Source organism: Drosophila kikkawai, chromosome 2L (assembly GCF_030179895.1).
Source record: "Drosophila kikkawai strain 14028-0561.14 chromosome 2L, DkikHiC1v2, whole genome shotgun sequence".
NCBI classification, from domain to species: Eukaryota; Metazoa; Arthropoda; class Insecta; order Diptera; family Drosophilidae; genus Drosophila; species Drosophila kikkawai.
The window spans coordinates 8,744,171-8,758,700 of record NC_091728.1 but is presented as its reverse complement, the minus strand read 5'-3'; the positions used below and the strand labels follow the sequence as shown (position 1 = coordinate 8,758,700).

The 14,530-nt window shown below is 44.0% G+C and overlaps 3 protein-coding genes across 4 annotated transcripts; 1 reads left to right on the top strand and 2 right to left on the bottom strand.

The window, feature by feature from the left end:
- The first annotated feature begins 13 nt into the window (after positions 1 to 13).
- Positions 14 to 5,336, top strand: emb (exportin-1 emb). The gene is made up of 7 exons (XM_017167010.3): positions 14 to 178; positions 536 to 2,284; positions 2,387 to 2,757; positions 2,851 to 3,330; positions 3,389 to 3,721; positions 3,786 to 4,151; positions 4,223 to 5,336. Exons 2-7 carry the CDS (start codon positions 793 to 795, stop codon positions 4,370 to 4,372), a joined length of 3,192 nt encoding a protein of 1,063 aa, XP_017022499.1. The 5' UTR covers positions 14 to 178; positions 536 to 792; the 3' UTR covers positions 4,373 to 5,336.
- A 462-nt stretch (positions 5,337 to 5,798) lies between these two features.
- Naglu (N-acetyl-alpha-glucosaminidase) lies at positions 5,799 to 8,360 on the bottom strand. The gene is made up of 2 exons (XM_017167068.3): positions 8,090 to 8,360; positions 5,799 to 8,001 (listed from the first exon to the last, which is right to left on the bottom strand). Exons 1-2 carry the CDS (start codon positions 8,351 to 8,353, stop codon positions 5,923 to 5,925), a joined length of 2,343 nt encoding a protein of 780 aa, XP_017022557.1. The 5' UTR covers positions 8,354 to 8,360; the 3' UTR covers positions 5,799 to 5,922.
- A 127-nt stretch (positions 8,361 to 8,487) lies between these two features.
- Positions 8,488 to 14,375, bottom strand: LOC108074855 (uncharacterized). Of its 2 annotated transcripts, XM_070284595.1 has the most exons (4): positions 14,216 to 14,375; positions 13,856 to 14,131; positions 12,387 to 13,795; positions 8,488 to 8,619 (listed from the first exon to the last, which is right to left on the bottom strand). In XM_070284595.1, the coding sequence occupies exon 3, from the start codon at positions 13,766 to 13,768 to the stop codon at positions 12,389 to 12,391; it is 1,380 nt and encodes a 459-aa protein (XP_070140696.1). In that variant the 5' UTR covers positions 13,769 to 13,795; positions 13,856 to 14,131; positions 14,216 to 14,375; the 3' UTR covers positions 8,488 to 8,619; positions 12,387 to 12,388. The 2 variants fall into 2 exon arrangements, with proteins under 2 accessions (XP_070140696.1, XP_017022554.1); XM_017167065.3 differs by lacking the exon at positions 8,488 to 8,619 and having other exon boundaries at positions 10,872 to 13,795.
- Positions 14,376 to 14,530: the final 155 nt, after the last annotated feature.

The window sequence follows — 14,530 nt, the reverse complement described above, 5'->3', positions numbered from 1 at the left end:
AATAGGTAAATATACACAGTACTTGATACAAGAAAATATTAAATTCCTATCGGCTTTAGGTTTTTTTTAATGTATTTCGACTTTGGTATTTTTAGACCGTCGCGAAGCGGCAACACTGATTGCATTTCGCATTGTCCGTGTCGTCGATTTCTGCTCTTTTTCTGGAATTGGTAAAAAGGTGAGCTAGATATGTGAAAACAGCAATGGGGGCGGCAATTGGGGCGGCGTGGCGCCGCGAACGGTGCAAACAGTTGCGGCGCTCTCGAAATGCCGCCGCAGTCCGCTCGTCTCAATATCAGCGGCGGCGGCGATGCGCTCCCCTTGTGGCTGTGTGCGTGCGTGTGTCGCACGCGTGTGTGTGAGTGTGCGAAAAAGTGTAAGCGCGCGCAGGCAGTAAGCGTGCGCTTGTAGTTGTAAGAGTGTGTTCCAAAAAAGAAAATAAGAAAATAAAAAAAGAAATATGGATGCCTGCCTGCGGTGCCTAAAAGCGCAATAAAACTAACGCCGATTTGTACACTCGCTCTTTCCTTTGCAGCTCCAGGCCCAGTCCCGGCACGAGATCCAGATCCCGATCCAGATCCAGATCAAGAGTTGCCGCTCCTCACCGTCACCGTCACAGCAAGAAGAAGAGAAGAGGAAGACGAAGAAGTCTGAACTAGCCGCTGCCGCACAGCCCAGCACAGCGTAACTCAGCCCAGTCCAGGAGGAGGAAGCGAAGAAGCTATCAAGATTAACGCGGACACAGCTGCGAACGAGCGACGCAGACGCGAACGCCGGTTCTACTACAAAGCGATGGCGACGATGTTGACGTCGGACGAGGCGGGCAAGTTGCTCGACTTCTCGCAGAAGCTGGACATTAATCTGCTGGACAAGATCGTCGAGGTGGTGTACACATCGCAGGGGGAGCAGCTGCGCCTCGCGCAGGACATACTCACCACGCTGAAGGAGCATCCAGAGGCATGGACGCGGGTGGACAGCATCCTGGAGTATTCACAGAACCAGCAAACCAAGTTCTATGCACTGCAGATCCTCGAGGAGGTGATCAAGACGCGCTGGAAGGTGCTGCCGCGCAATCAGTGCGAGGGCATCAAGAAGTATGTGGTCAGTCTGATTATTAAGACGTCCTCGGATCCCATTGTCATGGAGCAGAACAAGGTTTATCTCAACAAGCTGAACATCATTCTGGTGCAGATCCTGAAGCGTGAGTGGCCGCGCAACTGGGAGACATTCATCAGCGACATTGTCGGTGCATCTAAGACCAACGAGAGCCTGTGCATGAACAACATGGTTATACTGAAGAACCTCAGCGAGGAGGTTTTCGACTTCTCCCAGGGCCAGATCACGCAAACCAAGGCGAAGCACTTAAAGGACACCATGTGCTCCGAGTTCTCACAAATCTTCACGCTCTGCTCTTTCGTCCTGGAGAACTCGATGAATGCTGCGCTAATTCACGTTACGCTGGAGACGCTGCTGCGCTTCCTCAATTGGATTCCGCTCGGCTATATCTTCGAGACGCCGCAGATTGAGACGCTGATCTTCAAGTTCCTCAGCGTGCCCATGTTTAGGAATGTGACCCTGAAGTGCCTATCCGAAATCGCCGGCTTGGCGGCGACCAACTACGACGAAAATTTCGCGACGCTCTTCAAGGACACGATGGTGCAGCTCGACCAAATCGTTGGCCAGAACATGAACATGAACCATGTCTTCAAGCACGGCAGCGACACGGAGCAGGAGCTGGTCCTCAACTTGGCCATGTTTCTGTGCACCTTCCTTAAGGAGCACGGCAAGCTGGTGGAAGACGCCAAGTATGTGGACTATCTAAACCAGGCACTCATGTATCTGGTGATGATCAGCGAAGTCGAGGACGTAGAGGTGTTCAAGATCTGCTTGGAGTACTGGAACAGTCTGGTGGAGGACCTATACAACTCGGAGTTCTTCCACCCCAACCTGGAGTCCTCGAAGAGGCAGCAGGTGTATCCCCGGCGCCGTTTCTATGCCCCCATCCTGTCCAAGGTGCGCTTTATTATGATCTCGCGCATGGCCAAGCCGGAGGAGGTGCTGGTGGTGGAGAACGAGAACGGGGAGGTTGTGCGCGAGTTCATGAAGGACACCAACTCGATTAATCTGTACAAGAATATGCGCGAGACACTGGTCTTTCTCACTCACTTGGACTCTGTTGACACGGACCGCATCATGACGCTGAAGCTGCTAAACCAGGTCAACGGCTCGGAATTCTCCTGGAAGAACCTGAACACGCTGTGTTGGGCCATTGGCTCCATATCCGGTGAGATGTTTTTTAAATTTATTAAAAAATATTTCCTTTTCCAGTTTTTTGTTAGCTTCATTGACTAATTGTAATTTTCTTGTGGCTTTTCCTTTACATTAGGTGCTTTTTGTGAAGAGGATGAGAAACGGTTTCTGGTCACCGTCATCAAGGATCTGCTAGGCCTGTGCGAGCAAAAGAAGGGCAAGGACAACAAAGCGATTATAGCATCGAATATCATGTATGTGGTGGGCCAGTATCCGCGCTTCCTGCGCGCCCACTGGAAGTTCCTCAAGACGGTAGTCAACAAACTGTTCGAATTTATGCACGAGACGCACGATGGCGTCCAGGACATGGCCTGCGACACATTCATCAAAATCGCGATCAAGTGCCGCCGCTACTTTGTCACCATTCAGCCGAATGAGGCATGCACCTTCATCGACGAGATTCTCAGCACAATGAGCAGCATAATCTGCGATCTGCAGCCACAACAGGTGAAGCAGCAAGCTTTAAATATTTAAATTTAAATTAATTATGAAAAATTAAGATATATATTATTAATGACGAATGTTACGATCCATTCGCAGGTTCACACCTTCTATGAAGCTGTCGGCTACATGATCTCGGCCCAGGTAGATCAGGTGCAGCAGGACGCACTCATCGAGCGCTACATGCAACTGCCCAATCAGGTGTGGGATGACATTATTTCGCGCGCCTCCAAGAACGTTGACTTCTTGAAAAACATGACCGCCGTGAAGCAGCTGGGCAGCATTCTGAAGACGAATGTGGCTGCATGCAAAGCCCTGGGGCATGCCTATGTGATTCAGCTGGGCCGCATCTACCTGGACATGCTGAATGTGTACAAGATCACCTCGGAGAACATCATCCAGGCCATCGAGGTGAATGGCGTCAATGTGAACAATCAACCCCTTATCAAGACCATGCATGTGGTGAAGAAGGAGACGCTCAACCTGATATCGGAATGGGTGTCGCGCTCCAACGACAATCAGTTGGTGATGGACAACTTTATACCGCCTTTGCTGGACGCTATATTACTGGACTATCAGGTGAGGTCCCCTACAAGGCGTGTTCTAGGGTGCCGATGCTAATGTGTCGCCTTTATAGCGTTGCAAAGTTCCATCGGCGCGGGAGCCAAAGGTCCTGAGTGCGATGGCCACCATTGTGCATAAACTGCGCCAGCATATCACCAATGAAGTACCAAAAATATTTGACAACGTCTTCGAGTGCACACTGGACATGATCAACAAGAACTTCGAAGACTTCCCCCAGCACAGGTTCAGCTTTTACGAATTGCTGCAGGCTGTCAATGCGCACTGCTTCAAGGCGTTCCTCAATATACCGCCGGCCCAGTTCCGACTGGTCTTCGATTCGGTGGTGTGGGCCTTCAAGCACACTATGCGCAATGTGGCCGACATGGGCCTAAATATCCTTTTCAAGGTAAGGGATTTAGGGGATTACCAGAAATACTGAGAAATACTAATATCTATCTCCTATTACAAAGATGCTGCAAAACCTGGAACAACATCCGGCTGCGGCGCAGAGCTTCTATCAGACCTACTTTACGGACATTCTGATGCAGATTTTCTCGGTAGTTACCGATACCTCTCACACGGCCGGTCTGCCCAATCATGCTACCATTCTGGCGTACATGTTCTCCTTGGTGGAGAACAGGAAGATAACCGTGGACCTAGGTCCGATACCAGATAACATGATATTCATTCAGGAGTACGTGGCCTCTCTACTGAAATCGGCGTTCAATCACTTGTCTGATAATCAGATCAAGGTCTTCGTGACGGGGCTTTTCAATTTGGACGAGAATGTGCAAGCATTTAAGGAGCATTTGAGAGACTTCCTCATACAAATTCGCGTTAGTATTGTAGTCAAAGGGAGGCCGAATAAATGTGCGAGTTCGTTGGTTTATCTGTTTTGCATTTACAGGAGGCCACCGGCGAGGACGATTCCGATTTGTATCTGGAGGAGCGCGAGGCGGCCTTGGCAGAGGAGCAGTCCAACAAGCATCAGATGCAGCGTAATATTCCAGGCATGTTGAATCCGCACGAGTTGCCCGAGGATATGCAGGACGAGTAGGTGTTTCGCGACAGAATGTTTTAGTTGATGCTTGAGAATAGAGATGATTATGGTATGAGGATGATGATGAATGAGTGTCTCTCGAGCGCGAAAGAGTATAAATGTTTGTTTGATTGAATGCATATAAGTACGTTATATATATATAAATACACCCACACATACGACCCCCCACATATACACAAGTGCATACCTACACAGAGAAGGAGTTGCGATTAATGGTGAATGATAAGTATATATGGTTATTCTTGCGCAATTACATACATTAATAAGATTAACATATTATTGCGCAATGTTCTGGACCGCACGAGCCCAGAGCCCAGGAAACCCCCTCCTAACCAATTCCCTAACCGACCATCCAGATTATATAGTTGTAAAGTCCTGTCATTTTCTACACTAAAATGCAACTCAGCAGATACGAAAGATCCAAACTTAATCGTACTAATAATATAATAATAATGTTAGTTTGGAATTTTTTAAACGAGTATTTGTGTAGAAATATCAAGTATGAATGAATATTTGACCGATAACACACACACAAAATCACCCACACAAACAGAGCAAAAGAAACAAGATATAAAAAACAAAAAAAGAAAAACTTTAAGTAAAATTAAATTGTAGTAGACTTAAACAGCGATCAGGAGCCGGCAAAAGTAACAAAATTATATATATATATATATGCAATCGTTTTGCATAAATTTAGCATTAGCTCGATGATTATGATGGTGAACGCAGATTAAGGAGACGATGAAGAAGCAAACATGCCGCATCATATAACCAGAAACAACAGCAGCAACAAATTCATGAAAAGTGTGAAGAAATAGAACTAAAACGTAAATATTCAAAACAAAAATACATCAAGAAAACAACACACCACAAATAACCATAGAAATGCGTATTAATGATGTGTTTAAATTTTTACATAATTAGTTTGTACAATAATTTAAATAAAAATCAATTAAAACTACTTTGATGAATGAAGCGAATAATCCGTTTGGAAGTCTTCTATTATTATTGGTTGGTTACATTGATATTATTTTTTTAAGAAAACCACAACAAAATAATACAAATTTGGCATTGTCCTCGACGGGCAATAACTCTCTTTACCTTGGCTGTTTAAGGAAATTGCTATATATTTATAAGCATTAAGACTCAGCAATGTATGCTGAACATATTCTGCAAATTTCAGGACAATCGGTTAAGTCGTTTTTGAGAAATCGTGTTGACCAGTTGGAAAAACGTGGTTTCGAGAAAAACGCTAAAGAAATAATTTTTGCAGGAGTGAATGGGTTTAAGTTTTACTAAAATATAGCAACTTGCAGGTTACCTATGAATATGATATGCAAATTTAGGCATTACAAACCCAAATGCAGGATATGAATCTCTTTCCATGCCCTTTTCCTGGCTGACTATAAAAAGAAGTTAAACATAATCTAGTAATCTATTTATTTTATATAATTAAAGTCCATCTTGTCTTGCAAGCTTACAAATTTGAAATTAGTCAATAAAGGTATTATTTCGACATAAATGAATACCTTTAAGGATAAAACTAATCAATGAGCGGGCAATTTTTGCGGCACCAACAGTCGATTGTTGTGCAGAAATTGCGAGTCCTTGGTAAGAGCCTTCCAGGTCTGAAATAGGTTTTGTGAAATGAACCAAGTCTGGCCAACTGGATCCACAGGATAAATATCTCTGCTGTTGCTGAAGGGCAGTTCAATTTTGTGTGAAACCTTTTCCTTAAAGGCGGTGCCATTAAAGGGTCTCTGCGAGTGGAGAGCCACAGTCACGTCCTCCAAGAAGAGCCTCCACCGAGGCCTGTAGTAATCCCTCACCAAGCCCGACCACTGCTTGCATGCATAGTCCAAGATCTGGCCATCGGGACCCCATGCGGTTATCTGATTCCTGGCATTGAATTCAAAGTTGCTCAGTTCTTCAGGGGCGGGAGCCACCCGTTTAGCCTGCTCCAGCCAGCTGCCGAGTAAGAAGTTCCTGCCGCTGGCCAAGATCAGCTCCATATCATCAAGGAGTTGCAACAGCTTGGCGCTAAGATACTCAAAGCGTGTTACCTGCCGCTTCCTGTATGCTGACTTCAGGTTGACGTACAACTGATCTGCGCTGATTTGCAGGTACTGCCTGGATATATCCACCAGATCGTGCTCATACACCTCGTATCTGTCGTCCTCTAGCGGTATTATGGCCCTGGCGGAGAGCAGCAAGTGCCAGGCCTCCAAAACATCGCTCGAGTTGTACCAGGTGAAGGGATCCTGGTTAAAGGAAGGCCTACGGGTCACCACATACTGCCCCCGCATCTTCTGCAGGCCGCGAAAGGAGTAGACACTGTTCTTTAACAGCAGCCAAGCCTGCTCCAGTCTTTCATCTTGGACGCCGTAGCGAGTGAGTGCGAAGTTCCTGAACCAGCTGTCCAAGTCCAAGGATGAGGAGCTCCAGCCGCGCTCCAAGGTCAAGGAGTACATCACATAATTCTGGTTAATGCCCTCGGGTGTGATGCCAGTACCCACCCAGCTGCTGTTGGGCATCCGACGAGCCACCTCGATCCCCGAATTGATTAGCTTGGCAGATCCGAACATCCCCAGAGTGCCGCCAAAGTTGTGTAGCATGCACCAGACGAAGGGCTGCCCGAAGTAAGACCGCGTCAGCTCGTACTGTGGGAACTGTTCGCTCTGGAGATCGAGCACTAGGATCCTGCCAAGAGGAACCGCCGTGAGAAAGGCCTCCGCCATGTCTGTTGTCCAGAAGGGATTCTTCACAAACATCCAGCCCTGCAGCAGCCAAATGGCCTGCGGATCGACTTCCCTCATGGATTCGTGGATCGCCGCCGCCGTCGATCGCATGTATTCTGGCTTAGCAACCGGTGGCTCCAGCTCATTGAAGGGGTCGCAAAAGAAGATGTGATTAGTTCCATAGGTCGCCACCACGCGACTCAGAAAGCTCCTGGCTATCTGCTGGAAAAGGGGCTCCGTGGGCTCAACGAACAGGCCGCAGCAGTAGCGATCGGGGAACGAGTTCCAACGCTGCACCTCCGCGAACGTGGAGTTCGGATGCAGACGGCTCAGGGCGCGCGGCACATGCCCCGCAAAGGCGGGCAGTGCCACACTCATGCCCAGGTTGCGTTGTGCCGCCAGAATCTCCTGCTGCAGCAGGAGCTGAAAATGCATCCATTTGGGTTTCAAGGGTCCGGCCCATCCGCGAATGTTGCCCATGCGCTGCCAGGCCTGAAAGGCAGGCCCCGCCAAATGGCCATCGATTTCCTCCTGAGTGAGTCCCATTTCCGTGTACACTTCTGTCCAGATAGCTTCCTGGACGGGAGCAATGGTCAGACTGATGCCCATCAGGGCCATCCAGTCAATGTGACGGCGCCACTGATCAAATCCCCACCACGCAAAGCTGTAGCTCCAGGTGCACACGTTCTGATGATACATTATCGGACTCCCAGAGGTGGATTCAATGGTCACATTGGGCATCTGCAGGTTGGTGGGCAGCTCGATGCGCATCTTGAACCAGTCCACGTCTTTGTTAAGAACATATTTTAGGTAGTAATGAAAGGCCTTGCAAACGCAGACACCATCCCAGCCAGCTAGCAGAATCCTTCCATTGTCTAGTAGGCTGATCTGCAAGTAAGTCGTGTATTTTTTTGTTTCAAGAAAATGTTTTAAATGGGTTTTCTTATGATCACAGAAAAATCTAGAAAGAACCAACCTTAAATGTTCTTGGCGCCATTTCCTTACTGACTGCCACCTGAAAAAGTTGCGAATAGGATCGTAATCCGATCACCCTGCTGATTACTCCCCTGGCGGCCGCCTCCTGAACCTTTGTTGGAGTACTGGGCGCCAAGTGGACAGCCAGCTGGCGTCCCAAATCAGGACCGTCATAGGCATTCAGCTTCCATTCCAATGCCTGCCCGCCTAGCGGATAAAGAACCGCTAGCAAGGCCAAGGCCAGTGTGAGTGTCAGCTGCATCATCTTCGCTTCGTAGCGGCACTGCCTCTGCCATGTGTCAATGTCAACGAAACACAAGTGACTGACTGACGACTGACTGACGGCACTTTGCCTCCCAATTGAGCCGCTCTCGGAGATTAAAAGAAAAATAGAGAGCGGAAAGAGGAGTACTAAGTAAGCGGAATGAGTGGACAATGGAAGATCCCGTTGCTGGATTCGCCGATTACATTTTTCTTATCGCCCCTCATGGGACAATGACGCACTGGAGATCTTCATCGCGGGGTGCATTTCTACAATAATAATAAGTACATTGTACATTCCGGGATGATGTGCTCTTTATTAAAATCGGAAGCTAAATCGGTGCTGTATTACGGTTCTTTAAGATGGACATTGAGAATTCTTCATTTCCTTTTTAATTTGTTTTTCTTTTGGAATTTGAAAATCAATTTAAAAAGTATATGATCTTAATAAGATCAGGGACCGTAATCATTATAAGTGAAAAAAATAAAAATTAATATTTAATGGTTATCTATTGATTTTAGTATATATATATTTTTTTAATATTAATGATTAAAATTGTATATTTTTTATTTTATTTAAATATTTTTTTTTATTTATTAAAAAAATGTTTGTTCTTTGAGCGTTATTTTTTCGCTCAGTGTTTTTTTGGGTTCGTCTGAATGAAGGTATAACACTTTAATCGAAGTTTTGAGCAAAAAAAAAAAAAACGATATAAAAATAATCATCATTTTGTTAGTTTATTTTTATACCCTTGCAGGGTATTATAATTTCAGTCATAAGCTTGCAACGCAGTGAAGGAGACCCTATAAAGTATATATATTCTTGATCAGCATCAACAGGGGAATCTTTCTAGATATGTCAGGAAGAAATCGATTTTTTGGCCATTTTTGCAAAATTTTATAAGGGGTTAAATCATTAAAATTTTTGATTTTGATAAAAATTGAATTTTCAAAATTTTTAAATGAAGTATGCAGATTTATTAACTGTAGAAAATCTTGCACAGAACAGTTTTCCGATTTAAAATTATTGCTCTTTTGGCCGAGTTATGATATTTTTAATTTTAAAAAATCAAGAAGTTTTTTAATATAAAAAAGCCGATTTTATAATACAAAATAATATTTTTCTAAGTCATTTTCGACCCCATAAACCATATATATTCTTGATCAGCATCAACAGGGGAATCTTTCTAGACATGTCCGGAAGAAATCGATTTTTTGGCCATTTTTGCGAAATTTGATAAGGGGTTACATCATTAAAATTTTTGATTTTGAAAAAAAAATTGAATTTTCAAAATTTTTAAATGAAGTATGCAGATTTATTAACTGTAGAAAATCTAGCACAGAACAGTTTTCCGATTTAAAATTAATACTCTTTTGGCCGAGTTATCATAGTTTTAATTTAAAAAAAATTCAAGAAGTTTTTTAATATAAAAAATCCGATTTTATAATACAAAATAATATTTTTCTAAGTCAAGGAATCATTTCCGACCCCATAAACCATATATATTCTTGATCAGCATTAACATGCGAATCTTTCTAGACATGTCCGGAAGAAATCGATTTTTTGGCCATTTTTGCAAAATTTTATTAAAATCATTAAAATTTTTGATTTTGATAAAAAATTGAATTTTCAAAATTTTTAAATGAAGTATGCAGATTTATTAACTGTAGAAAATCTTGCACAGAACAGTTTTCCGATTTAAAATTAATGCTCTTTTGGCCGAGTTATGATATTTTTAATTTAAAAAAAATCAAGAAGTTTTTTAATATAAAAAATCCGATTTTATAATACAAAATAATATTTTTCTAAGTCAAGGAATCATTTCCGACCCCATAAACCATATATATTCTTGATCAGCATTAACATGCGAATCTTTCTAGACATGTCCGGAAGAAATCGATTTTTTGGCCATTTTTGCGAAATTTGATAAGGGGTTACATCATTAAAATTAGCAAGAATGGCCGAAAATTTTGATTTCTTAAAATTTTAAATTTGGTATGCAGTTTTTTTAAATTAATAAAAACTAACACAAAACTGCTTTCCGAATCGAAATTAATGCATTTTTGGCTTAGTTATGATATATTTTAATTGTTACCTGCAAGGGTATACAAACTTTGGCTGGCCAAAGTTAGCTTTCTTTCTTGTTTTCCCTCAAATAAAGAATGATTATTTTTTGAGTGATTAAATAAAATTCAAAAATTAATAACAATTGGTTTAAAATATTTTGTCAAGTGGATTATTTTTTGTTTTAAGAAAACATTGATAATCATTATTTACGGTCCATGAATAAGATAGTTATTCTTCCAGCATTAAGAGGCTCCACAAAATGTATATAAACTATAGATCCTCAAAGATATTTAAAGCTTTGTTGGCAAAGCTTCACTGCTTAATCTCTCCATTGCGGTTTTCTGCTTACTTTAAATATTAAGAATCGCTGTAAAAAATCACAAAATGGGGGTCGCCTAATTTTTAAAATAAACCAATTCAATTCAGTTCCAATAACGCAGATCAGAGGATAATATATATTTTCTCGCATTAAAACGCAGCCTTTATGGTGTCGTTTTGAGCTTTATTGCACATATTTCGTCTTAGACACTAACAATAATTTCGTTTATGTATGTAAATGTAAGCAAACTGCAAAAACCTTCGCTTCACTACTCACTCACCTTATTTTTATGGGACAAAAGCTCCTTGTGGCCATCGCTGTGTATACAATTCCCAACAACTTTAATAACAATTCAGGGATATATAATATATACTATAAAAAATTAGAACCTCACAGTGGACAATGCAACGCGATGCTCTCTAACATTGTTTTCTTCATTTCTGTATTTATGGCAACAAAATACTATTTCAAAGCCCGTTTGCCGACAACAAACCTACATAAATAATGCTTGAATGTATGCAGGTGATGTATATATTGGTACTTAGGACCTACCCTTATACACTGCAATAATGTTAAAAGCCATTCGTGTTGCTCACTATTATTAATTAGCACAATAATCCAAAAATGACTAGCTCTAAACAGCCGCTGGCAAGTATACAAAGTATAACTACAACTATATGTCAATATGTTTAAATTAAGAACTAATTAAGTACGTATTTCCATGTCATATCTGGGTTTATGGCTGTGCGATTTCTGCTGTACTGACTACTCAAGCAACATGACTATATTATTGTTATTATTTCATGTTTTTATTGTTTGGCCCTTTGGAAAAAATTAAAACCAAATTTGGTATATAAATCACTCTTCGATTTTCATTTTACTACAATCACCGCTTCTACACTTCTTTTTCCCCGTCTCGATTGCAGTAAATTCGTTGTGCTCAAGAAGAAATTTGGAACTCCATCCAAATATTACGTATTTTAACTATACGCGAAACTTTACGTGGCAACGGTAATGCAATTTCTATTTCTTCACCCCTGCAAATGGAATTCCTAAGGTTGACACCTAAATCATACATGAGACATCTTATTAGCTCCTCAGTTTTAACTTTACCACAAACGTTCCTTTAATTCCACATCGGTTTTACTTTTTCTTTAGTTTGCAAACGGAATATCCCTTTAAAATGTCTGGTTTATATATCCGAAATTGTTTGATTTTTATAAAAATGATATCTTAACTTGTATATCATTTTTTTGCTCCCACTTCATCATGGTAAATTCTCTGAGTTTATCTCCATATATGTAAAAATATTTAAGCCTTTCTTTGGTGGATTTGCTTTTATATAAAAGTTTAAGTCAAGCTCCTTCTCTATCTAAAAATCAAAATCAAAGGGGCCTTTAGGAAGGTTAGCAATTCAACCGTCAAGGGCTGATACCAGTTACTTTTTAAGTTCTTCCCCGATCTTTAATGCATAATTTGTGAGCGAAAAGTGGACTTGACTTTTCTTAGAAGATGACTTTTAGGCTGCCTTTAGCTTACGAAAACGAATACTACAACCTTGAATTTTCCCCACGTCTCTTTGATATCAGAGATACCTTTACAGCCGATGTGACACCTTTCCGCTTTCTGTAAATTCGAAGTGCTCCTTACCCTCATTCACTGATCGAGTACGCCTTCCTTATGCACTTGCTGTGCCTAGTAATCCGCAACTCCTCGTCGTGCGCCGGATGCTGGCGATGCGTCACCAGATCCGGCATCTCGGTCGACGACTTGTTTAGTGCGTAGGTGCGGATAAAGTCGATGGTGGAGTAACCTTGTGTTCCGGTCGATTCGACTTTCTTGTTCGCCGGTGATTCTCCTCCCTCAGTGGTCGCCAATGCACTCACGCTGCTCAGGCTTTTGGATTGAATCGGCGGAGGTGGTGGCACCTCCAGAACAGCACTTGCCTCCGGGGTCACAGGAGCTGTCACAGGTGGTGCGGGCGTGGAGACCAAAGAGAGTCCGCTCCCGAAACCGTTGAACGTCGCCTTGGGAGAGCCCGCCGGAGCAGCTGGACTTTTTGGTTGGTCCAGATCCAGGACAATGTAGTTAACGCCACTGCTCCCTGCCAAACTGGTGGGCGTGGCCGGTTCCTGGCTAGCGGCCACAGGTTCCCGCGACAGTGGCAAGGGTAGTTCCAATCTACTCACGTTCTCGTAGCAGCGTTCGTTGCTCAGATCGAAGATCAGCGTATCCACATTGGCGTACATGTGAATGGCTTCGTTGTTGGAAGGACTCAATACCGGAGCGGGCGGCGGGGCGGACTCCTGCGGCGGCAGGTCGAGTGTGCGCCTCCGCATGCTTAATCGATTGCCTGACGGTGGGGTGGCCAGCAGATCCATGGCTGATTGTGCATCCTTGCAGCACTCCTGCAGAACACGCAACGGCTGGTCCGCACAAGAGTTGGGCATTAGGAGAGGGGATAGTAAGTTGGGCGGACAATCTTCCAGAGCCACATCATTCAGTGGCAGCGGTACTGATGCACTGGCGCTTGAAGACTCACTGTGGGAGCTGCCCAGCTGGCGGCTAATCAGGGGAGCCGGCTCCAGGTAGTTGTTGCCCTGCGGATTCCCCTCCGACCGGCCGCCGCCCATCATCACGGACACCGAGTGGGCAGAGTTTACCCGCTCGCGCTCCACTTGCGCAAAGGCGTCCGTGTTGACAGCGTTAATGTATCGCTGGAACATTGGGTACAGCTCCTCGGCATTGTGCACTCGAAACGTGTAGATACCCGGTCCGGACATGCACCTGCGACCTGCCTCGAAGGAGAAGAGGTCGCCATTTAGGCCATAACGCCGAAGATGCTGCAGGGCCCACACAATAGGCTCGCATCCGGGCGTCTGGAAGATCAGTTCGCGTGGCGTCAGCTCCAGGTAGCCGCTGCGAATGACGGGCGTGCCCGGAGTGGGCTGCAGATGGGCCACCCGCACACGGAACACATTCTCGTGGCCACGCAGTTCGTTCAGCTTGCTGGTGCTGGTGATGCAGCCCATGTTGCCGAGTCCGAGTCTGAGTGCTCCCTGTAATGACAGTAGTACTGGGCTATAGTCCACACCAAGAAGTGTGCGAGTGTGCTTTACCTGGACGGGCAGATCCGCCTCGCTCTTATCGCAGCGGTGAGCATGGGAAGCCTAAAGCAGGCCGATAAGAGCACCCGCCCAAAACAGCCCACTGGCAGCACCCAAAGTTTCTGCTATCCACACAATCGTTGTTTGATCCTGCTTCAATCCTGCTTCAATCCTGCGCTATCGTTCGCCTAAACTACTGCCTTCGCCTCAGGGCATATGTTGCTGCTTTTGTTATTTTATCCAGGTAAATCCAGTTTTTAAATGGTATATAATAAGGAGTAATTCACACTAGAAAAAACCAAAACAAGCATAAGTTTGTTAAAAGCTCGGCCGAAAAACTAGTTAATAGCGCTTTTCCGGGGCACCACTTACCTCTCGGCGGCTGCTCGTCCATGGCACTGCTTTTTCTACAAACGTTTACTTTGAATTTCACCTAAAACATAACATTTAACACTTTTTCAGCGGCAGCTTTTCCACCTCTATTCTTTTTCTTATTCTACTTCTTATTTTGGGGTGTGGCCAAAGCGCAAAAAAATAAAAAAACCGCGCGCGCAAATTCCCGCTAAGTATGGCAACGCTTCGCGTTAAGCCAGTCTCAAAAGCCTTTTTCGGGACATTCCGAGTATTTTTATCCTGCTGCCTCTGAATAAGATGATGTGCGCCCATCTCCAGGGTTTTAAGACTGGT

Coding starts and splice junctions, on each gene's coding strand:
- emb (XM_017167010.3), top strand. CDS start 793: ATGGCGACGATGTTGACGTCGGACGAGGCGGGCAAGTTGCTCGACTTC. Junction 2,285..2,386: donor GGCCATTGGCTCCATATCCG/GTGAGATGTTTT, acceptor CCTTTACATTAG/GTGCTTTTTGTGAAGAGGAT. Junction 3,331..3,388: donor CTATATTACTGGACTATCAG/GTGAGGTCCCCT, acceptor TCGCCTTTATAG/CGTTGCAAAGTTCCATCGGC.
- Naglu (XM_017167068.3), bottom strand. CDS start 8,353: ATGATGCAGCTGACACTCACACTGGCCTTGGCCTTGCTAGCGGTTCTT. Junction 8,002..8,089: donor TGGCGCCAAGAACATTTAAG/GTTGGTTCTTTC, acceptor ACTTACTTGCAG/ATCAGCCTACTAGACAATGG.
- LOC108074855 (XM_070284595.1), bottom strand. CDS start 13,768: ATGGGCTGCATCACCAGCACCAGCAAGCTGAACGAACTGCGTGGCCAC.